Genomic DNA, 25,407 nt, shown 5'->3' with positions numbered 1-25,407 from the left:
TACCGGACGAAATGCCTGTCAGATTACCTACTGTATATACTCATTTTTGACAACAATACGATAAGCGCCAACGCACTGAGGCAAGTTGAGATAAAATGAAGATCACTTCACTATAATAATAATTATAATTGTCAAAAAATGTTGCTTTGAAGAACGGTTAGATACAATAACAAGAATAACAGTCACTGCTCTATACATCCTTACTGATTTTTTTTCATCAACTTTCACGTCTTCGAACTTTCAAAGACGCTACGAACACATAACAGAAGCCTCGTAAAGAATATGTTAACGCCCACATACGTAGTTCGCCATTTACATTGTGCATTCCCTGGATCTTAAGACCATTTCATTCTAACACTCTTCATATACCTCAGCACCTTATGGGTTTCCTTTTGTCATTTACATTTTGCATTCCCTGGACATCAAGTCCCTCTCGCTCTAACAATTTTCGTATAGGCCATTGACCCTAACAACTCCTTACCGGTCTCTGTTTCATCCTGTATGACACAATGTAGACAGAACTAAGGTTTTTAGCAGCGTCCCTTCGGCCCTTAACAGATGCTTTATTTTTTACCACTTACTTCTAAGAAGTTTTCTTGGGTTTCTTCCACTTAAGTGTCCAACTTCTTCAACTTTATCGATCGCGTTCCAGTTCTGATCTTTCATTTATAAACTTATGATCCGAACAAGACTTATGAGTCTCTAGATATATGACTCGTTTGTTTCGTTAAACGACATAATAGTAGTAGTAGTAGTAATAATAATAATAACATGTCGGTGACATTCTTCATCGTTCAATCGCCAGATGGTCGTTACTGTGATAGGTAACCTTTTCAAGCACTCCCCGTCGCCAGCACCACAGGATATGTTCCTAGTAGCCCACCTGTTCATACCTCTGAATGCTTAAAAGACAGACGGGAGGAAATAGAGAAATAGACGTAGTAAGAAAATACAAACAGCAGCAGCTATGAAGCGACGGTGATAATGAAAATATTGACGTTGACAAATCCTGACCCACTATCAGATGACCTTAATCGAGAACGATCAAGGAACCTGATAAGCTCTGTCACCAGAAGCGCACATTTCATCTTATCTTGCCACTGATAAAGACACAAGAGAAAGTGAGAACTGCCCCAGTGGCCAAGTCACTAGCAGTCCTTGACTGAAATAATGAACTTACATAACATCCAGCCCCTAAAACGATAGCAGCACAAACAATTATTTAAAGGTATGAATATTTATAAAATATCCTCAGTAAATGTTTGTTTCAAAGGTATGTATATGTAATATCTGATCGAATGTTAATGGCTTACAGCTGAAATAAAGGATTCAACTCAATTCTAAACGTTCTTCAAGGGTGGATGATAATTTTTTATTACACCCATTAGTCGTAAACAAAACACCTACCACTGATTCATGGTTTTAATTTCCCCATAAACACTGAGCAATTCTTACTCAGTCTGGTATAAAGATGCTGAAATAAGAAAGAAAATGGGTCCAGTGACTTAGGCTTAAGCGCTGGGCGATCACAAGAAGTCAGAACTGAAACGATTCGATAAACAAGCAACTTCTTACGCGTTCTCATTCATTTGACAACTGGCCTACTATTCCTGACCCAAATTGACAAAAAACATGGATTAATTATGATAATCAACCGACAAGTGTACAGTATTTCTAGGGTTAATTTTAGTAGGTCTCTATAAGCCTAAATTTTAAACATCTTCGGATATAGGTTAGGTTTAGCGCTGATGAAATCATTTCGAGTAAAACTGAAAATCATTTGCTACTAATCAGATATTATATATATATATATATATATATATATATATATATATATATATATATATATATATATATATATATATATATATATAGAGTATATAAATATATATATATATATGCATATGTGTGTGTGTGTAATATATGTAACTTATCGTAAGTGCTAAACACGTACCAACGTAATGATCCTATGCTCATACTAAATTCTTATTCCTTCCAGGAACTTGACAAAGAAACTGAAAACACAAAGCAACGAGCAAATAAACGATGGAAAAGGATTTTTGGTTCGACTTCGTAGCCGGGTGGATTGGAGGTAAGAGAACAAGTTGTCCTAAAATCATAATATAAAACTGCAGTTAGGAATATTAAAGAATATATAAAGGTTAAAAAAAATACGAATTCAGTCACTCCAGTGACCTATATGTCTCGTCGACAACTGACACTTGCATCAGACTCCTAACATTGCAACAAGTTGTTAGTTGGAAGCATCATTGAACAGAAGGGGTCAAAACTACAAATTTTTGCAAAATTCAAAATGAAGTCGTTGATAAACTGAAGTCGCTCTTTTGTAACTTCAATCTAATGGATTGTGATGCCCTAAACTGTGGCCTTGTGCAAAGAAAAAAGCATTCTGAGAGCAGGATGTTCTACTGCCATTTGTCACTTACCGATCCTCAGCCAACTCCTCTCTAAGAGCATTCCGACTGATGACATTTTGAAGACACCATCATGATTTTTACAAAAGCAAAATAACTCTGCCGATTTTCTCCCACAAGATGGCGTGATGAAACACGAATGCTCCCGTGGCAGCTATTATCAGTACAAATGTTAAGGTCAAGACCTCAAAGTTATTATCACTGATGCAATCTGAAAGGGTTTCATAAGTGAAGTATGCATTTTTACTCCAAGCGTCTCTGATACAGTTCAAATGTAACGGCCATGGTTCAAGTTGTTTACAAAATTTATGGAACCTGGTGCTATAATTTCACTTTTTGACACAGCTCCTTCGAAACAATGTAGGCCTACTGAATCTTTGAAAATATGCTGACAGGACAGACAGAAAGATGATCTTCCCTCAGTGTACCTTTATAAATGGCGATCTACTTTTGTGCCAAGTCTGACTGAAATCCCTTTGGCCAAGCAGGAGGAGTTACAAAGACAAGGTAAATGAAATTAGATGGACAGCTGATGGAGAGATGTGTGGACGAACATTTTTCAATACACCTTTACATGACTGGCTACTTCTGTCCCAAGTTTGAATAAAATACTTACAATACAAACGGGTGATCTATCTTCATGAACATCTAAACACGATGGTATATCTTTGTACCGAGTTTGAACGACATTCTTTCAATCACGCAGGAGTTTAAATGACAAGGTAAGCATGATAAACACAGTAATGGCAATTTGATGGACTGCTGGAATGACAGAAAAGCAGTTGCCCTTTTACGCATGATGGACAGACAAGACAGAAGATATATCTCCCCAAGATTAACTGAAATCACTTTAACCACGAAGGAAGAGTTGTGATTAGGTAAGAATGACGCACGAACTGACAGACAGGGACAGACAAACACAAGGTCTTTCATGTACAACGTCTGAGCCTGCTGGCCCACCTTGTATCCTGCAGGACTGAAGTTTCCTCGACTGTATAGGATAGTTGAAATGGCAAGGTTGGTGTGACAGACGGGCAAATGTATCGATGGAATGACTGATAGATAATCTCCCCTCATACATATGTAATAAGTATACTAATAGTGACGTAATTTTTTTTATTATTTTTTCTAAGTAGATTATGAAGGATGCGCTTATAACTAAATGACTGAATAACGTGATAAGCTTTATCTGACTACGTTGTGTACATTTTGATGACATAAGGCGTTTTTCTGTAAAGGCAGTGAATGATAATCAAGTTACCGACCTCCTGTGTTTGACCACGTCGACAATTAGTCGCATAGTTACTAAATCCTAAAGGAATCTCAGGATGCTGTCATTTCTTAAGTGTGTTACACAAACAGCCCTCGTGATACGATGCGAACATATGAGAACACACATAAAATATGTTGCCACTTACCATACTTATATACTCTGAAAAACACTGAAGTTATTTTATTTTTAATTAAGTTCCAGTGACTTCTGTATCATCTTTAGTATAACTACATTGCTAAATTGATTTTTTGTGACAGTTGTGGAAAAACCACAATTAGTTGCTAGTGTGCGTGGAGTTTGTGTGAAATAGCGTGAGTAGATAGATAGAATATGGGGTCAGCGCTGAGACGGAAGTTGGCAGTAAAAAGGTTTGAAAGGTGTAACAGGAGGAAAACCTCGCAGTTGCATTATGAATCACTAGCGGATCCAGAAAAATTTCATGGGAGAGGCACCACTTTTCAAATTATAGATACATACATATACAGTATATACAGTATATACGTATATATATATATATATATATATATATATATATATATATATATATATATATATATATATATATATATATATATATATATATATATATGTGTGTGTGTATGTGTGTGTGTATATATATATCATTAAGATTGTTATTATTTTTCCTATTTTTATATTTCTCATTTATGTTATTATTATCTAAATCTTCAATATCATTATTTTGTCATTATTTTTCATGAGGGGGGGCACGTGCCCAGGTGCCCCGGCCCCCGGATCCGCTAGTGAATAAATTGTTAGGAGAGGGTGGAAAGTAAGATGGAAGAAAGAGAATATAAACAGAGATACAGTAAAAGGAATGAAAGGGGTTGCAGCTAGGGGCCGAAGGGATGCTGCAAAGAACCTTAAGTAATGCCTACAGTGTGCCGCATTGCGTGCACTGACGGCACTACCCCCCTACGGAGAACAACGATGTACCGTGACCTTGACCACTGAGCTACTGAGACTGGTGAAAGAGCGTGATTGAGAGACTGGCGGGAGGATGCAAGGTGAGACGCTGCTTGAACAAGCACCCCCGCTTTGCACTTTCATAATAAATTAAGAAAATTTAGAAGGTTGTGTCTCATTTCATATACAGCCTGTAACACATATCTGTCCGTGAAAATCTATTTTAATTCCAAGTAAAACTGAAACCTTTTCAGCTATACAGAAGGAGTTCCCATGACAAGGCAAGTTTGACACACACACTGATGGACTGACAAGTCCATCAGTGCCATGTGATTCACAACCATGCGTGTTGATACACCCCTGCACAGAGAATAACTGAAACCCCTTCAATCATAATAGACATTGTAGGAGTTGCAGTGACAAGCAAACATGACAAAAAAAAAAATTAAATAAAACTAACGAACAGACAGGCTGACAGCTGGGCAGACAGATGGACTATCCCCCCCCTCCTCAAGCACGGTCTACCTTTGTATAAAATTCGATTGAAATCCTGTCAACCGTGTAGATGCTGCAATGACTTGCAAGCGATACAAACGTGCTAACACAAACAGATGAATGATTTCCCTTCGTGCACATTTATGCTTGATGGCTTGCCTTTGTGCCAAATTTGAATGAAACCCGTCACCTGTGCAGGATAAATTGCTTCGACAAGGGAAATGTAACGGTCGCACTTAAGGGCGGAGAGACGGACGTATGGAAGGAAAACTACAGTCACCTGGCTTTGTTGGTGACTGGATAGCAATCTGAGTATGTGAAATGTTCCCAGGTGAGTATTTGTGACAAATACCAACAAGTAAAACATGCGCCGAAACTTACTTCGGCGCAATCGAGTTTTCTGTACTGCGTATAATGCTGTATGAAACTCTCAGTCACGGCCTATGAAACTCTCAGCCGCGGCCCATGAAACCTTCAGCCACGGCCCGGTGGTGGCCTGTGCTTTTGGTACCTATAGCAGTGCCAGACTGCAAGATCATGGCTAACTTTAACCTTATATAAAATATAAACTGCTGAGGCTAGATAGCTGAGATTTGGTATGTTTGATGATTGGAGGGTGGATGATCAACATACCATTTTGCAGCCCTCTAGCCTCCGTAGTTTTTAAGATCTGAGGGCGGACGGACAGACAAACAACTACCTCAGTAGTTTTCTTTTATGGACAACTAAAAAGTGTCTCTTGTGGATGTAAATAATCTGTAGACCAAAATCAGCGAATGTGCTGTTCAGTCATTAATGGATACTTGCATGCCACTGCCTGAGCTGGCATCAAGACACGTTAATCTGGCAGCTTTGTAAAGGAGTGGGTTGGGCAGCAGGCAATCTGCTGCTTATGAAGTAACAAGGTGTTTTTCCAGTCAGAATTTGAGAAATTCAGAATAGATTAAAATTAATAATATCCGAGTCAAGTGTAGGTTTACAATTATGAGCAAAACTTTTACCCACAATAAAATAACAAGTAGTAGCAAAGCAAAAGCAGACAACACGTCAGTCAAACTTTCTTTTTTCTCTAGGATGCGCCGGTCTGGTCGTGGGGCATCCATTAGATACCATCAAAGTTCGACAACAGACGATGGGGAACGTACCGATAGTAAAGGGCATTATCAACACATTCAAATTTGAAGGGGTAAGTAATTGATCATATGATCATGGAAGCAGCACTGGTTTGGTCCTTTAAACCCCATTGTGAATCTCTTGACCTAGGCAGTAAATTTTGTACCTGGTAGTTAATCTACTGTGGTGGTCATTAGTCTGGTTGGATAAATTCATGGGACTAGCAACCTCATCACAAATATTATGCCACCAATATCATTTAACATCGGCTTCACTTAACATTGTTAATAACTTACGTCCATGGGGTATTATAACTGATAAGTGCTTCTGGACTACTAGGATTCGAACCTGTGCCTCTGGTTTAGACTGACAGACAGTCAACTTAATCCATTTAGCTATCGAGAGATATAAACTGATATCGACTCGGCTCTACACGTTCATGTCCAATTCATGTTCTGTACTGAGAATCGAAATCCACCTATCTTTACAACAATTGACTGGAAAGTTTTGTCACTTATACACGTGTGGCATTTTTATACTCACATATTGATATCAAGCCCTAAATATCACTTAATGAATTCATTTTAATGATACTAACTTATACCCAATTGTGGAATTATAACTGGCAGATGTACTTATCCTCTGGGGTGTAAGTTCTTCCCAAGGAAATTGAATACTATATTAAACTTAATGACAATTGTGGCCGACTATATATATGTATGTGTATATATATACAGTATATATATATATATATATATATATATATATATATATATATATATATATATATATATATATATATATATATATATATATATTAAATTTTTATATCACAGTATATATATATATTTATTTATACAATCATTTATAGCTACAAATGTCAATGCAATATCAAATTCACTACCTCGAGAATATCCCCGATGGAGAATTATCACTGAAGGGGAATTTATAAGTGATAAATGGACTGGTACTGCCGGGTCTCGATCCCTCGACACAGATACTTATCCAGCGACTCCAGTTAACGGTCTCTTGATGGCTCAGTGGGTAGACCATCGACTGAAATCGCTGGATAAATATCTGTGTCGAGGGATCGAGACCCGGCAGTACCAATCCATTTACCACTTATAAATTCCCCTTCGGTCATAATTCCCCATCGGGGATATTCCCGAGGTAGCATGAATTTTATATTAAGCAACATTTGTAGCTTTATGATTATATATATAATATATATATCTATATCTATATATATCTCTATATACATTATATATACATATATATATCTATATATATATATATATATATATATATATATATATATATATATATATATATATATATATATATATATATATATTAATTTCCTTAATAGCTGCCTTTATGTATGTGTGTGTGTTCCCTCCCTCTTCCCCTCCCCTAATGCAGGTGGTTCATAATTACCACATGGGGTTAATTAAACACTTCATAAATTCTAAAGGTCAAGCAAGTTATATTTATAAGAAGTCTTCACTACTCTGGGATCCTTTGAAGTCGTCTTCAGATCTTTAAGCATTCATGGAGAAACGCCCATTGGATTATAACATCTCCGTGAAGTCTTAAAGACTCCAAGATCATGTGAAGCCGTCTTCAGCTGGAAAACCACCCACTGGATTACAAAGTCTTCATGAAGACGTCTTCACGACTCCAGGATCCTGTGAAAACGACTTCACAGGATCCTGGAGTAGTGAAGACGTCTTATAAATATAACTCGCTTCAACTTTAGAATTTATGAAGTGTTTAATTAACCTCATGTGGTAGCTATGAACCACCTGCATCATGAGGACCACACTAAATACTACTCTTGTTAAACAACTTCAACATTAATTACATCAGAACTTTAACAAGAAACTATTTCCAAAAGAATTCTATATGAGAGGTGATCTTATACCAGTTAGAACTATTGCCTTTTTGGGAATCCTGAGAGAGAGAGAGAGAGAGAGAGAGAGAGAGAGAGAGAGAGAGAGAGAGAGAGAGAGAGACCTTACCTTACAGACCTTACAATTCGTTCGGGTTGCCCCAGGTCCCTCAGTGTGAGGCGCCTTTGATGTCTACCAGAGAGTTGCTAACGCATCTTCCGGTATATTTTGCATCTTCCAGTCTTGGATGGTCTGGGATGCATCTTAGATATTTGTCGAGCTTATTCTTAAACACATCTACGCTCACTCCTGTTATGTTCCTCAGATGAGCTGGTAGCGCATTGAATAGACGCTGCATTATCGATGCTGGTGCGTGGTGGATTAATGTCCTGTGTGCTTTCCTTAATTTTCCTGGTATAGTTTTTGGAACTATTAATCTACCTCTGCTTGCTCTTTTGATAATTTTAGTTCCATGATATTTTCGGTAATTCCTTCTATCTGTTTCCATGCTTGAATTACCATATAGCGTTCTCTTCTCCTTTCAAGACTATATAAATTTAAGAATTGTAGTCTTTCCCAGTAGTCAAGGTCCTTAACTTCTTCTATTCTAGCTGTAAATGACCTTTGTACACTCTCTCTATTTGTGCAATATCCTTTTGGTAGTGTGGGTACCATATTATATTGCAATATTCAAGTGGACTACGTACGTACGTTTTATAAAGCATAATCATGTGTTCAGCTTTTTCTTGTTTTGAAGTGCCGGAACAACATTCCCATTTTTGCTTTGCATTTTGCCAATAGAATTGCTATTTGATCATTGCATAACATATTCCTATTCAACATCACACCAAGGTCTTTAACTGCTTCCTTGTTTGTGATTGTCTCATTATTAGGTCCTTTATATGCATATAGCATTCCTACTTTATCACCATAGTTCATTGACTCAAATTTATCAGAGTTAAATACCATCCTATTTATCTCTGCCCATTTATATATTTTATTTAGGTCTCTTTGTAGCGAGTTCCTATCTTCATCACAAGCAATTTCTCTACTTATTCTTGTGTCATCTGCGAAACTTCTTACTACTGAGTCCTTAACATTACTGTCTATGTCTGCAATCATAATCACAAACAGCAATGCAGCTAACACAGTACCCTGTGGTACACCGGATATTACCGTAGCTTCATCCGATTTCTCATCGTTTGCAATCACTATCTGTTTTCTGTTTTGCAAAAATTCTTTTATCCATCTTCCTACTTTGTCAACAATGTTATGTTTTCTAATTTTTTCGCTAATATATTATGATCTACCTTGTCAAAAGCTTTTGCAAAGTCTAGGTAAACCACATCTGTATCTTTTCATTTATCATATTTTTATATATGCTTTCATGGTGGACTAACAGTTGGGTTTGTGTACTTTTTCCGGTACAAAAAACCATGTTGTCCTATATTGAACAATCTATTTTTCATTAAATGTTTCATTATATTTTTTTATTACCCTTTCATATACTTTCATAATATGAGATGTCAGACTCACAGGCCTATAATTACTTGCCTCTAGTCTTGAACCACTTTTGAAAGTAGGAGTAATATATGCTAATTTATGCTCATCATAAATCTTGCCTGTATCTATACTTTGTCTTAATAATATTGCTAGCGGCTTTGCGATTGAATGAACCACTTTCTTTAACAATATGACAGGTACTCCATCTGGTCCTGCTGCTGATCCATTTTTAATTTCATTAATAGCCTGCACAATATCGGCTTCTGTAATATCTATATCTGATAAGTATTCAGTATTTTCATCTCTTATTTCTGTATCATTATCTTCATTTTCAATTCTAGGTGTAAATTCACTCTTATATCTTTCTGCTAATATGTTACATATTTCCTTTTTTCATTCGTTAATCGCCCTTCAATTCTTAGAGGGCCTATTTCTACTCTTATTTTATTCATCTTTTTGCATATGAATAAAAATTTTAGGGTTTTGCTTGATATTTTGTAGTGTCATTTCTTCTAGGTTCCCTTTTTCATTTTCTTTTGATTGTATAATCTTTTGTTCTGCATTTTCTATCTTACTTTTTAGTTCCATCACTTTCCATGCATTCTTTTCTTTTGCAAGAGCTTTTTTCCACTTTCTAATTTTCTGGAACAAGATCCTTCTGTCTCTTGGAATTCGTGACTGATGATTACTTTTTTTTCTTCGGTATATATTTTTCCACTATTTCCTAATATTTTATATAATATATCGGTATTTACCTGTATATCATCACTTACAAATATATTTTCCCATTCTTTGTTTAATTCTTCATTTATTTTTGACCAATTTATATTCTTACTATAGAAATTGTATTTTCCATATCCTTCCCATTTTTCGTTTCTTGCTTTTCTCTGTTTTCATATGTTCTGGAACGGACTGTTAGTTCTATGACATTATGGTCCGAAATACTCGTGTTATATACTATTATTTCTTTAACATAGTTCACCTCGTTCACAAATACTAGATCTAAAATATTATCCTTTCTTGTTGGTAGGTGATTTATTTGCTGAATGTTATGCTCTAGTAGCATATCTAATAGCTTTTCAAATTGCCTCTTATCTTCTGCACTACTATTGTTCTCTTTTTATATGTATAAATACAACCACAGTCTCCTATTCGTTCTTTCCATTCTACAAAAGGAAAGTTAAAGTCTCCAGTTAGGAGTATAGTCCAGTCCTTGTGATTTCTACATATTTCATCCAATTTTTCAATTATTATGTCAAACTCTTTAGTATTAGGGGTCTATATATTACAATGTTCACTAATTTTTCATATTCAAATTCTACCATTATTAATTCACATTCTGTGTTACTATATTTCTCACAGATTTTTCCTTGATTGGCATCTCTCCCATATATCGCGTTTCCCCTTGATTTCTAATTTTTCTATCTGATCTATAAGTTTGGAAACCCTTTATCTGGTCATCATTACCAGTCTCTTGGGAATACCAGGTTTCACTTATATTTCAGTATTTCTATTTTTCATTTTGGGTTAGTTCTTCTAAGAACTCTATCTTTCTTTTGAGTTACTCGAAACTAAACCCTGCGCGTTCATCACTATGATGGTTTGCGTATTATCTTCATTATCTAATATGGGTAATAATAAGGATTTTCCCATGTCTCTTTCCTGTTCTGATATGTTGATCTTTTTTCATTTCCAGAAATTCGTACATTAAAAATCCAACTTTTCCATTATACTTGTTCTTCCAACTTCATATTTATTCACTTTGTGCATAAACCTGCACTTATCTCCATATCTGCACCATCCCCCAGCATCATAGATACATTGCTTGTTCCTTGTGCTATATCTAGGTGCTGATGGCTCATATCGTGGTGCTGACATTTCATAATGTGTTGTTGGCTTGTTTTTTGCCTTCATCACATGATCTTTGTTCTTTTCTTTATTTGTTTCATTTTTACCTTGATTTTTTTATATGTATTTGATTTTGATTTTGGTTTTTCATGGCTACAGGATGCATGTACCTACATTTCTTATTAAACCTACATCCATTTCCTTCTTTCCATTTTCTACATATTTTTGGATGTAGATCGCTGCATTCCTCTTCATAGCCATCTAGATATGCACATTTGCCATATATCTCATAATTGTGACATATCTTGGGATGTTTGTAATAACATCTTTCACCAAACCTGCAATTCCCTCTTTTTCAAAAGGGTGCATACTGTGTCTTTCTTTTTTTTTTTTCTTGTTCTTTCCCATCAGTATGGAGATCCGGGTACAACCTCTTTGGGATTTTATTTTGATTTATCATGTCATAATTTATTTCTTCATAAGTATGTTGCTGTATTGCCTCATATGTAGAATCTATGAGTTTCTCTGCATCCATACTATTATCCTGTTCTTTGTTTTCATTAATCTTTTCCCTCTCTTCAGTCTTATTTTCTTCTTTTCTATTTTCCTCTTCTTCCTCTTCTTCATCCTCTTCATCTTCTTCATCCTCCACAATCTGTACATTAAGTCTTGATTTAATGACCTTGTCTATCCATACTAGACATGTTGAGCAAAAAATATTTTTGTGTCCTTATTTCTATTTTGCTCAACTTCAGCACATGAAGGGTGTGTCAGTACGTGGCAAGCATAGCATTTCCTAATCAGGTTTTGTGGATTTACAATGCTATACCACACTCTACATAGTTTACATGCTTTAGGCATCCGTTTGCCTATTGCATCAATCAATATATTCACTAATTCCACCGTACTTATTTTCTTTGATGGAATGTGTTGATTTTTGTAGATTTTCTTTATAAGTCTTTTGATAACCTGAACTTTCATTGGTATCCTTCTATTATTTTCATTATATTTTCTACAGATTTGCTCCAGTTTGAAGGATCGTATCCTTTCAATATGTCTGTGAATGATTTCACATCTTTTTGGTCGATGTTGCAATTTATCTCCACGATCAGCAAAACCAAGTTCCCTTCCTGCCAATTCATCATATTGAATATCTCCTATGCATGCAAGATTTCTCCACCTTTTGCCACTATTGGTTGACTCCTCCATGATTTTCAGAATTTATTAATTCACTCGTACACAACTTATTAGACGGTTTATCACTCTAATCTGATATTAAGCTAATCACCGATAGTTCACGAACACTTTTAGCTATATTTCATTCGCTAATTGTATGTAAGACGCCAGATTATCGGGTAGATTATCCAGACCATGAATGATTACGTCTCACCGAGAGAATGTCACATCACAGAGAGAGAGAGAGAGAGAATTATTCCATATGAACTCATTAATTCTGTTCCCAATATGTCTTATTAAACATTGACATTTGAACAATGTGGGCAGCCTTGAAGGGAAGGGTCAGACCCAGAGACTGCTTCCTCGGAAGAAGGCAGATATCCTGCCAGGCTGGGGAAGAGGGCCTGGAGACGGCCCAAGAACTTCAATTATGAGGCCCACAAGCCCCCAAGGCTCGCCAGTCTCTTAAGGGCAGCACTGAAGGGAAGGGTCAGACTCAGAGGCTGCTTCCTCAGAGGAAGGCAGGTATCCTGCCAGGCTGGGGAAGCGGGCCTGGAGAGGGCCCCAGAACTTCAAGGATGAGGTCCTAAAGCCTCCAAGGCTCGCCAGTCTCTTGAGGGCAGCCTTGAAGGGAAGGGTCCGACCCAGAGGCTGCTTCCTCGGAGGAAGGCAGGTGTCCTGCCAGGTTGGGGAAGCAGGCCTGGAGAGGGCCCAAGGACTTCATTGATGAGGCCCAAAAGCCCCCAAGGCTCGCCAGTCTCTTGAGGGCAGCCTTGAATGGAAGGGTCTGGTCCAGAGGCTGCTTCCTCAGAGGAAGGCAGGTGTTCTGCCAGGTTGGGGAAGCGGGCCTGGAGAGGGCCCCAGAGCTTCAAGGATGAGGCCCAAACACCCCCAAAGGCTTGCCAGTCTCTTGAGGGCAGCCCTGAAGGGAAGGGTCCGACCCAGAGGCTGCTTCCTCAGAGGAAGGCAGGTGTCCTGCCAGGCTGGGGAAGCAAGCCTGGAGAGGCCCAAGGACTTCAAGGATGAGGCCCAAAGCCCCCAAAGCTCGCCATTCTCTTGAGGGCAGCCTTGAAGGGAAGGGTCCGACCCAGAGGCTGCTTCAGAGGAAGGCAGGTATACTGCCAGGCTGGGGAAGTGGGCCTAGGGAGGGCCCAAGGACTTAAAGGATGAGGCCCACAAGCCCCCAAGGCTCGCCATTCTCTTGAGGGCAGCCTTGAAGGGAAGGGTCCGACCCAGAGGCTGCTTCAGAGGAAGGCAGGTATACTGCCAGGCTGGGGAAGTGGGCCTGGGGAGGGCCCAAGGACTTCAAGGATGAGGCCCAAAAGCCCCCAAGGTTCACCAGTCTCTTGAGGGCAGCCTTGAAGTAAGGGTCCAACCCAGAGGCTGCTTCCTCGAAGAAAGCAGGCATCCTGCCAGGCTGGGGAAGCAGGCCCCACCAAGGGCTTCTTAGGGAGGCTAGTTCTTTGAGGGCACCTTTGAAGGGGAGTGTCCTCTCCAGAAGAGGAAGGCAGATTCCTTGGAAGATCTGATAAGAAAATCATTGCAGCTTGATTTTCCATTAATAGAAAGCCATTTATTACTTTATTTCTGTTTTCCAGATGATTAAAATATTTTTTTATTTTTGTATTGTACTCTGAATCACTTAGTTTGTATCATAATTCTCCCATGCCTAGAATTCATTCAGGGGAAAGTGTATTTCGTATTATTGCCTTCAGTCTCAGTGTAGCACTTTGTGCTGGTTCAGTGTCCCAACCTTGGGAACTTGAGAAATCGTTTCCTCTCAGAGTTCATTGATGAAGAGGGTAATTATCGACCTTCCTGAGATCCAGGAGAGGATATTTTGAAGTTCGTGGGGTGTAAGGCATTGTGGTATTTCTGTAATTTAATTTTGTAACAGCCTTGTGTGGTTTGTTTGTTTGTAGTTTCTGCACTCCTGTGATTTTGTTTTGCCCGTGCGAGGCGACGTTTGCCACCAGCTCTTTTGCAGTGTCAGTCAGGTCCAGGGCAGCAGTAAGTCAGGTTCATAACAGCAGAGCAGCAGGGTTATCTGCTTTGTGGATGTATTCCAGTTCCGCAGCCAGTGGCTGTATCGATGCCTCGACCGTGTTCGTCTGTTTGTCTACATCCTCGTTGACGGTGGTGATCGTCTCGACTACTCTTCGAGTTTGTCTGTTTTTGTGGTGTGGTGCTTGGGCGTTTTTTTTTTTTTTATTTTACTGCTCTTGTTTATTACGCTGCTTGATTTTTATTTGTTATGCTGAAACATTTATTTTACTGCTCCTGTATTACTTGTTATGCCGACTGTTTTTGTATTATGCTGCTAATGTATTATTTTTTATTGTTATGCTCCCTTTGAATTGCTTATTGAACTATTTAAGATTTAGTTATTTGGATTTTGATTGTTGCTGCCTTCGTTATTAATTCATTATATGTATGTTTATTTGATCTGTCTGTAACTGGACCTGACTCCCTCGTACATAATGTATATTATTTTGTATATGTAATAAATTAATCTTAAGGTTATTCTTTTCGTTTTGTTCTGATCCTTCTTTGCTTGTCACCTCTCGTCAGTCATTCCAGCCCAATTGCTTGTTTTTTGTTTTGAACCTGCTGGTCTCTGGACGACGAGACCATTACATGGAGGAGGCTGATTTTCAAGAAAATTTATAACGTATCGTCAATTTATTTCTACCATTTTATCAATTTCTTGGAAGAATGTTTTTTATTCCCTTGAGGCCACATTAGTTATTAATGGCAATGATAACCATAGGCATTGCAACGTTGATTTGTATGAAGTCAATGAAACACCCGAAGAGAAGTCCTTAAGGCGAAGGACCCAGTTCACGACTGGCAGCCGCGTTTAAACAGGGAATCCTTCAACTCCCCTGACTCTGACTCGAGCAGCATAGCACACACACACACACACACACACACACACACATATATATATATATATATATGTATAAAATACACACATACACACACACACACACACACACACACATATATATATATATATATATATATATATATATATATATATATATATATATATATATATATATATATATATATATATATATATATATAACACTGCCTAACAAAAGAATACAAAAGAATACGTGAACATCGAACAAAGCTTCAACGAAGTGCAGTTTGGTCATAGATAAAAATCATAAAAATATAGAGCCACCGAACAAATACGTAAATCTTTAATTTGAAACATATCTACTTCCAGGTAAGAGGCTTTTACAAAGGTATGGGCTTTCCTCTACTGGCAACGGGAACCTTAAATTCAATTTTCTTCGGCGTCTACGGCAACTGCCTAAGGTATTTGTCCAAAGATAAAGAAGCACCGTCCTATTTGCATATCTGCTTGGCGGGATGCGCAGGAGGGGTTTTCCAGCTATCGGTGGCCTGCCCGGTTGACTTAGTCAAGATTAAAATGCAGATGCAAACAGGTAAGTCCTGCACGCCAAAGCTAGCCCAGTTAAATTAAATAAATTACATTCTGAGATTGGGATACAGTATACTGTTTTATCGTTCACGGGTCTACGTGCTGTTATATTTCAGAATTATCCTCACATTTATTTTTATCAACAACGGGATGATATAAAACATCTATGAAAAGAAGGGCAAACTATCTTGTTTATTGGTTCCTTTTCTAACTGGCCATTATAAAAGATTTTCTTGGCTTTATTCATGCAATTTTCCAAAACAAGATTTAGGATAGCATAATGGCAATCTCTTTCACTTTGGTAACTACCTCTCTTGATAGCTGACTGATTAAGCCACTGTCACTACAGTTCTAACCCACGGGTCAGGGTTGGAGCACTTATTACAAAAATCCTTTGAAATCAAGTTACTTCCAAGATAAAGTGAATTCAATATTGAGTGATTATTTATGACTATATACAGTATATATATATATATATATATATATATATATATATATATATATATATATATATATATATATATATATATATATATATATATATATATATATATATAGTATATGTATGTATGTATATATATATATATATATATATATATATATATATATATATGTACAGTATATGTATATATATAATTTATATATATAACTGAAGGTAATTAAAATTTAATACAGTAATTGCCATTATCTGGAACTCGGCATTATCCGACATGCCTGGACCAAGGATCAAGTCCCCAAGATATATGACATATAAATTTCAAAAATTGTGAAAAAAAAAAAACCCTCCGATGGTTGGCAATACTGCGCAGCCTCAAGAAAATGTTGGTAACACTGCCTACACTCAGACTATAACTGAGGAAGGGTTTTAGGGGGTGGGAAATCCTCGAGAAATTTTCATGGGTTGGGGGGTCAGATGGCTGGGTGCCTTTGGAGAGGAAGGGCACTAAGGCTGTGTAGAGGAAGGACCAGAGGATGGGGTTGTTCTGTAAGGTGGGTGAAGCTGGGGAGCAGTTTCTATGGCTGGGAGGGGGTGGGGATGCAGTTTTGGATGGGTGAAGAGAGCTAGGCAGACCTGACTTGATACAGCTTGTTTGGTTTCGTGTTTTTATGTTTATGATATAGCAATTCACATTTTATTAAAAGATAAGTACAGTACTGTGATACAGTAGAGAGAGAGAGAAATGACTGAGCTGTTTACATTAAAGCCTTAATACAATAACACACACTCGTACATCATTTTTTCTATATTTTATGCTACATTATTCTTGTTTATATTTTTGCTGTATTTTCTAATTTTTTTTATTTTTACAAACCAAAAGATAAACACAATCACATGCATTGGGTATGTACGTATGCACACTCATCCCATGCTGTCGGTGAACTTTGCCACAACCTGTTTGGTTTTGTCTTGCCTACATATGAAATTTGCATTTTTAAATATTTTTAAGGTGATCAGAGATGAAATATCAACAGCCATAAACTAATCTTTTGTGTACTGTTATGATGTGTGTGATAATCATACTTAGAGTCAGCTAAACTTGTAATGAAATACAGTACTGTAAATCAAGCAAAGCAAAAAAAAAAAAGGGTAACATGTACTGTGCATGCGTGTGCATACATTGAACTGTGTCACTAAGAGAAAAAGAAAGGGTTGCATTTTTTTTTCAGTGTATTTATGCAGCATATTTTGTTACAAATACTGTATTGGGAATGAAGGTAGATAACTGCCTTATCTCTAAAAGCATCTGAGTACTTGGCATTTTTTTTACTTTAAAACAACGCAGTTATTTAATAAGGCTGCCCATGCTTTTAAACTTTACATTCTTTCCTAATCCACGTTTCTTTCTGTATCAGGCTCAATTCAAGGCGTGTGGGGTGCACATTATGAATCACATTACAAAGGGCCAACAGCCTGCCTAAAAGACCTCTACAAAATGGGTGGTATCAGAGGCTGTTACACTGGACTTCATTCTATGCTTTACAGGTAAGTATTCCTTAATCACTCATCTTCCTTGAGGTGCGTTTTTGATTGGAGAGAAAATGTTACCTTTCCTGCTTGCTACTAACTGTTTTTTACAAAGGAATTCTGCTACTTAGCTTTATCTGTATTCTCCTAAACAAAAGTAATTAAATTCAGCAGCAGCATATGACCTGTAATCAACAAAACAATAGTGATTCCAGCCTTCCCATAATACAGGATACAGACCTTGTATACTGTCAGAGTTAGAATTAACCTATAATGTACATCAGGAAAAAAAACCATCATCACTAAAATGCAACTCAACTCAAATCAATTACTACAGGCATAAAATCCATTCACCACTTGGAAATTACAGGAATCTCATTATTTAGAGAGAGCAGAAGGATTAAGCTGAAATTTTTCCAGTTATACCACTATGCAGAAAAAAAATATGGACTTTGACATGTAAAACAGTATATTTTTGGGATAATATTTAAATCAGACTTTTCTTGTGAAGCATTTTCATCAAGTTATCATACCAGAGACATCATCTTAAACTACAGCTGAAGCTGTCTGCCAGGGCCATCTATCAGACAACCAAATGAAGAACCTAATACTCTAAATCAGTAGTTCTGGCCATGGACCTTTGGTGGTTTGTGATGACATTGGTGGTGGTTAACAGGATAATCATGATTTTTGGATTTTTGGTAACAAGCTGGTGCATTTATCCTAGAATTTATGGAAATACAGTAAGAAAACTGTATCAAAATAAACAATTAGCTATTCATTACAATGCATTATTGAAATTTACGAAACATATTGGCAATCTCAAGTCTACTCTTCTGTATCACTATTCAAAGGGAGATGGTACACAATTATTTTTACAGAGCTAGTTGAGACCCACTGCTCTAGATTAATTGACTAATGAGGCAGTTTAGCACCTGTAAAAGCCCGTGATGGAATGGTGAGTGTGTCTCGAAGTCTGCACGGCACATGATGCCAAAAATAGGGTATTTCAAGACTCCAGTCACATTTTTAACACATTTCAGTCTGCTTCCTCTGGAGAAATATCTGTGCTATTGAAGCATTTTTTTTGACAATCAGTTTGCTTTTATTCGAAAAGTGTGAAAAGATTGGCTGGTGAGACTGGCCCATACGTCTATAAGGCAAAAAAAGTTCACAGAATATAACAAAACACAAAAAGGAAGATACCACCAAGACTCTCCTTTCCAGCAAAACCAAGCTCAGAAAACAGTTGAAAGAATGGTGAAAAAGACAGGAGTATCATAACTGAGGATAAGCTTGGCTGGGTTGTTGACTCCATAGCCGACCACAACCCATAGAGTCGATGAGCAAAGATAGCTGAGCAACTGCATATCAGTTGACCTTGTCTATATGAATATTTGGTCCTGTTTATGATTTTTCTCTTCCCATAACAGCACCAAATTAAAATTATTTCTGGCAAAATACAGAATTAGAGATGATCTTCCAAGCACTTTGAAAAATGCATACTCAGTGAGCAGTGATCTGAGCAAATTTAATCCACAAACACTCGTGATACTTGGCCAAAACAGAAATGAATGGGGAGCAGAAAGATGTGACCTATGACTGATTTCCTCTCAGCTTAATCCATGATTGGGGTCACTCTTTTTGATGAGCCTTTTCCAGGTGATTCTAACATTCACTGAACGGCTCATTTCATAATTGGTTTTGGCAGATGTTTGATAGACAGATGCCCTTCCTGGTTCCAACCCTCTCTATTTGACTGACATCAACACATAATGAGTGAGTTTGCCTGGTAAGCAATCCTTGGTGCTCCTCTTAAGTGACATGGCCACCATTGATCAGTGTACTGAAATGTCTTGCTGAGAGCCTCTGGTTGACAGCTTTAGCCGTTGAGTTGCATTAAATACATATTTTTTGCTCAAATGCTTTCCCAAAAGAAGCTAAAACTATATTACACCATGTCATTCTTGTTAGGTTAAGCTGGCTGTGCGCCAACAAAGGCTTTGGCTCTTTCAAGCAACTAATGTGGAAATATCACAAAATGGTAGGACTTAGCTCTGAAAATTTTCCAGTTGACCTCATAAGATATTTTCTATAAAGGTTCAGCCATGACTCTCAAACATATTTCCATCAACATGAAGAGATGAATTGTGAATGAGGCAGTAACAGGAAACATGATATAAAAAATGTTGGTTAGGATTAGTTTTGTTTACTATACAATTTTGTATTTACCAATTCTTTCTTGTATCCTCTGAAGAAAGAGAAGATACAAATATAAAGTGGTTGTTCAAAGTTTCTAGAATATTTACGTGTAGTATGATTATCTAATTACATGAAAACACAACTGGACTATCATACCCCTTAAAAGAAAAATATTTCAACAGGTGAAAATAATTCTCATACGTTACTGACCTGTTTATTGTTTGTATGGTGCAACAAATATACTTTATTTTCATGGTACCTTTTTAATCTTTCAAATTAGTCCTTGCCATCTGCATAAAAGGGATAATTCTCACTTTCTTTATGATGAAAAGTTGAACTTACGTAGTCATCTTAACTTCATTGTATTCATCCAAGCATCCCACAAAGGTACACAATTCTAACATCCATTTTTTTATTCATTACTAAATCTATGTCTCTCATAGGGATGTACCTTCATTTGGGATTTACATGGTCCTCTACATTTACTTCCTTCGAAGAATTGCAGGATCTGAGTCAAAGGCGGATGCAAGTGCTATGTTGATGGCTGGTGGTTTAGCAGGTAGGAGACTACAAACAAAAATTAAAGGGGTACTAATAGAAATTTTTGTCCAGTCAATCTGGCTTTACAACAATGAAATTACTGTACTAACAGTGTTAATAATTTTTAGTACATTTGGTACTGTTTTACATTAATGTACTAACAGTGTTACTAATTTTTAGTACACTTGATACTTTTTGCATATCTCCACCTTTCAACACCTGGATGAAAATATACTTCTTAAGAGCTCAAGCTGCTCATTTTGTGAATCACTTGTCACACTCCCTTTATCCAATTAAGTTTTGTTCCAAGAAAGAAAATCAGAGAGGACAAGAGGTGGTATTTTTGCAAAAAAATGTTCTACAGTATATGTTACAAAAGCAAAAAATAATTTATATTTACAAATCTGGAACACTGTATAGGCAAATTAAAATTCTGGCTGTAAGCATAAAATACTAACTTCAAGAGCCCAAACATTAAATGTCATTTACAGTACTATCCTCATAGCATCAAAAATTTTTATCTAAGGCAGTCAACACTACCTGAAGAGGGCTTGGGACTTTATAAATAATGCTGGTAGCAAGTGAGAATTTAGCAGTACAGTTTTTCTCATGTTTAGAAAAAACTAATATTTTATTCCAAACAGTACACACAACCACAGTATTTTCTTACCAATCTATCACTAAAAGTTAAAGTTGTTAGTTTCAGTCCTCCCACAGGCTGTTCCCTCTTGGGTGGACGTCAGCCAGGTAACCCCAACCCCCCACCATGTCGTCACTCATGGCAGTTACCATCCAGTAGACAGTCTCACTATCCGCTCCATGACAGGGAGCGAACGCTGATCCCCGAAACTAGGAGGCAACACGTTACCAACTGTACTAGCCAGACGGCTAGTACAGTTGGTAAGGGTTGATTGAATAAAAATTCACTATGATACTACACTCCCTAGGGGTGGTAAATGCCCTCAAGTCTGATATATATCCTTTTTCTCAAATTTCCTGTTGAGGGTTCCTGCTTACTGTGTGCCTTACATATCATAGTGTAGGCAGCACTAAAGACTGTCCACAATCCCTTCAGGGCCAAAAGCATGGCTTTTTCCTTTTTCATCTGTTCCTTTTGTTCCTGTCAGTGAAGGCTAACTGTTTTGAAAGAAATTTGGATTTGTACAAAGTACCCCATCGCCACCCAAAATACACTGCCTCCTTAGGCAGGATGATTGCTACAACAGATATCAGTTCTTCAATTAGGGCAAGAGCACTTATAAAGATAGTATTGTACCATTATGCATGTTTCCAGCCTGCCTGAGGATGTAGGATTACTTTCAGTTCAGTATGTGAATTGGAACACACCTAGTTTGGCATGGCTTGAACCAAAAGCTGGTAGTGGTCAAAGATGGGAGGGCTATTTCATTGAAGACAATAATATAGGAGTTAAGATCAAGATAAAGTCCTGAAAAACCTGTAGTTTGTTGATTCTGTGCTGGATTAAATGGTGGGATGTGTGAGGTTAGGAGGTGTCCTTTACTGACGAACTGAACAACCAGAAAGACTGTCCAGGAAAGGATGCATACAGTCGGAAGACTGAAGAACCTTAGGTTAATGACTGACCTACCCTTAACCTGAGTATTTCTTAACCATGATGATCCAAGTGTAGAAGCCTTTTGGTGTATCTAAAAACCATCTCTGGCTTGTTTCTCAAACGTATGATAAAGACAAATCAGATTTAGAAGAGAATAGTGTTTCATGAAAGGAGTATGAAACTGGACAATATTTCAGACATCTGCAGTATGAGGGGACTTTCCACCAAGGATTAGCAGTGGAATGGGTGTAAAGGAATATGTCCTTTTAGTTGAGGTTGTTTGGATGATCTTTGTTATTGGTGTCTCCCTATTAATGACTAAAGGGAGCAACAGCAAAATTCTTCTTAAATTCTGATGAAATTTAGCCCACTACAAGGTTTGGACTAATGACCTACAGACTTAGTGAACTCTAGATTAAAACCTAATGATAAAAAATGAGCAACTGTAGACAGCTCTCCCAGACAATCAACACCCAGGCTTCATTTATGAGGTAGAGATCAGGATACAGCTTGAGCTTCAAGGCCTCTACAATAATTTAGGATGCTTGAAACTGGGAGTGTCATTCTCTACTTTTAGGACTACATATCTTTGCCAGAGGCGGTGATTACCCCTAAAAATCTCCAAGTCAGACCTACTGTTGACACCAGCAAACAGGAACTCACCTTGATAAGAGACTTGATCTTCCAGAGATACATACACACACACACACACATCTGACAGAATAACAGCAAGGTTCTCTTTATATCCTGCCTCAACTGATAAAGAAGTAATTATAGAAAATAGAGCTGTCCATAGCTTGAGTCTTCACAACAAATCTGAGACATATGACAGACTGGTGTTTCATCTCACCTCAAAATAAAATGGCAGATTGTGGAATCCAACTGTGCACTCTGCAAAGACTGGAAAGAGAAAAGGATAATCTCTATGACAGAAAACTTCAAAAATGTTTGATCCACAGCCTTATGATCTGGAGTAGCTAGCTGTCCGGGAACTAGAAACCTATTCCAGACTGAAAGATTGCGAGATTTGCGTTGAAACTTCTAACATATTTGGTGCAACCCGCTTCCCAACACTTATGCCTGGAAAAGTCAGTATCCATTAAAGATGACCCCCAAACACTCGGCAAAGTGAGTGGTGTATCTAAAGTACAGTGTTTGTTTTGAGCCTTGAAGGCCTTTATGCCCTGAGCATATCTACATGTGGAGGAACTGCTAAAACCGAGCCTGCCAAGTGGTCTTTTGTAGCTCAGGAGGTACCTTAAGACATCAGAAAAGAGACTATAGATCTGCTCAGTATTACGGATATTTTAGGCACTATTATGTTGTACATTTTCCCTTCAGTGCAACCTAAGCCACATGGTTTTTTTTATCAATGCTGGACTGTGAGCATACTGACTTACCAATATGTTCACAGTTACAGAACTGGTCAGAGGTTCCAGTAAACCTGAATTACAGCTACATGACCAAACTGTCAAACCCATAAATTCAACCCAGCAACCCAGACTGTCTAGACATAAATTATTTTGTCTTGGAAATTCTACCAACGGTAAAAAAAGTTCTAAAGGACTGGGAAATGAAGGACAACTTACCTCAAATAAAATTACACAGATCATAAGAGAAAATGTACTTATATAGGAGCCAACAAACTAAGAATGGTCAGTGTTGCATGCATCAACATCTTGATCATTACTGTGGATGGTACACAAACAGCTGTTTAGTATTTCTCTGAAACGTCTCGGTGCATTCAACTGTGGGACTCCTTGACTTTTTGCATTCATTCTGAGTTTATTGCATGCTTCTATAACAGAATTAATATTTACTGAAAAGCTACAAATTTCTGAAGCGTATCAATGAAATTTTGTTGTCCCTGATGATTTTCAAGTTGGTTATGGTACGTCACATATGAGGTTCTTGAATACAATGTTTATAAACAGCGGTTGTACAGCTAAAAGTGTGCGGTCGTATCTATATCACTATAAACTCATTGCAATTTGCTTGCAAAGCAAATATCGCCAAAACAGAAAGGTATAACCTTAGGATTTTTTCAGGGGCCAAATAGCAATTTTCTTTCCTTTAAAATTTTGTTCTCTATTAAAGCTACCTTAATGAATGCCCAGTCTGTGGTTACTGTTTACTAGCGAAATAAAATACACCACGAATTTGTCAGATACCCCTAATTCTAAACATATGAATTTTAGCTTTAGACAACTAACTTTGTACAATTAGTATCATTTCTGGAAAATGTGTTACGCATTGAATAGAGAACTCTACATTGCCATTATCCACTCCATGCAATTTTCGAGTTTTCTAGGTACCTACCACTGGGCATGTATGTTTATCCTTCCCTTGAAGGCAAGCAATAGTCTAAGGATAATTAAATCTACTCTTAAAACTTCAAGTTGAATTAGCAAAATTAGAAGTCAGATGCACAACAGTGTTTATTTATTCTCTAGATCTAAATAAAACATGAAACTGCCACTCAAGCATGGTTTGGTCTAATTACTATTTTGTCATGGTAGGGATGTGACAGCTTCAGCAGCGTACTTTGTGCTGTATGAACTCATGATGGACAGGAGTCAAGGTCCCTCCACTCTGGCCATCTTGTGGGCTGGGGGAATGGCAGGTAGGGTAGTTTTGCCATCAGAAGTCAAATTTGAGCTTATGAGAATAGTATTCAATTCCGCTGTACATATACGAATTAACACTAGAAAACTAAGTGTACATATATATTAACATTATCTTCCTATAATATTTATATCAGATTTATCTGCATGGAGTCAGATGTGCGATGAGTTCTCTCCACTCTCCTCTGTTCCATGCACTTTAGTACTTGAACTTTTATCACGTTTAGGTCTCCGCCATTTGCCAGTTATATCCTTGATCTTCCTAAAGTCTTTGTCTTGTAGCATTTGTGTCAGTTGCTTCTCTAACTGACTGCTCGTAATCCCTTCTCATCACATTCCCAAATCATCTCAGTCTTGGTTTACCAGCTGCTATATACCATGTA

At 37.4% G+C, this 25,407-nt stretch overlaps 1 protein-coding gene and 1 long non-coding RNA gene across 6 annotated transcripts in view; one reads left to right on the top strand and one right to left on the bottom strand.

Annotated features, from left to right (window-relative positions):
* The window catches only part of LOC136850178 (solute carrier family 25 member 45-like), a 43,911-nt gene that overhangs the window by 4,337 nt on the left and 14,167 nt on the right, over positions 1-25,407 (top strand). The window contains exons 1-6 of one of the 4 annotated variants that reach the window (XM_067123811.1): positions 1,161-1,228; positions 2,000-2,092; positions 6,201-6,313; positions 15,898-16,120; positions 17,971-18,100; positions 20,728-20,843. In XM_067123811.1, the coding sequence (XP_066979912.1) occupies positions 2,047-2,092; positions 6,201-6,313; positions 15,898-16,120; positions 17,971-18,100; positions 20,728-20,843 (628 nt within the window). In that variant the 5' untranslated portion in view covers positions 1,161-1,228; positions 2,000-2,046. Of the gene's footprint in view, positions 1-1,160; positions 1,229-1,999; positions 2,093-6,200; positions 6,314-15,897; positions 16,121-17,970; positions 18,101-20,727; positions 20,844-24,919; positions 25,024-25,407 lie in introns of those variants that run through there. The other 3 variants (XM_067123812.1, XM_067123810.1, XM_067123813.1) reach the window with 3 other exon arrangements.
* Positions 1-25,407, bottom strand: part of LOC136850180 (uncharacterized) — a 59,712-nt gene that overhangs the window by 22,475 nt on the left and 11,830 nt on the right. Inside the window, exon 1 of one of the 2 annotated variants that reach the window (XR_010856571.1) lies at positions 2,448-2,841. The exons of the other annotated variant lie outside the window; for it this stretch is intronic. This is a non-coding gene — a long non-coding RNA (uncharacterized lncRNA). Of the gene's footprint in view, positions 1-2,447; positions 2,842-25,407 lie in introns of those variants that run through there. 2 annotated transcript variants of the gene reach the window in all.

This window comes from Macrobrachium rosenbergii, chromosome 21, assembly GCF_040412425.1.
Source record: "Macrobrachium rosenbergii isolate ZJJX-2024 chromosome 21, ASM4041242v1, whole genome shotgun sequence".
NCBI classification, from domain to species: Eukaryota; Metazoa; Arthropoda; class Malacostraca; order Decapoda; family Palaemonidae; genus Macrobrachium; species Macrobrachium rosenbergii.
This window is presented reverse-complemented; position numbering and strand designations above follow the sequence as displayed.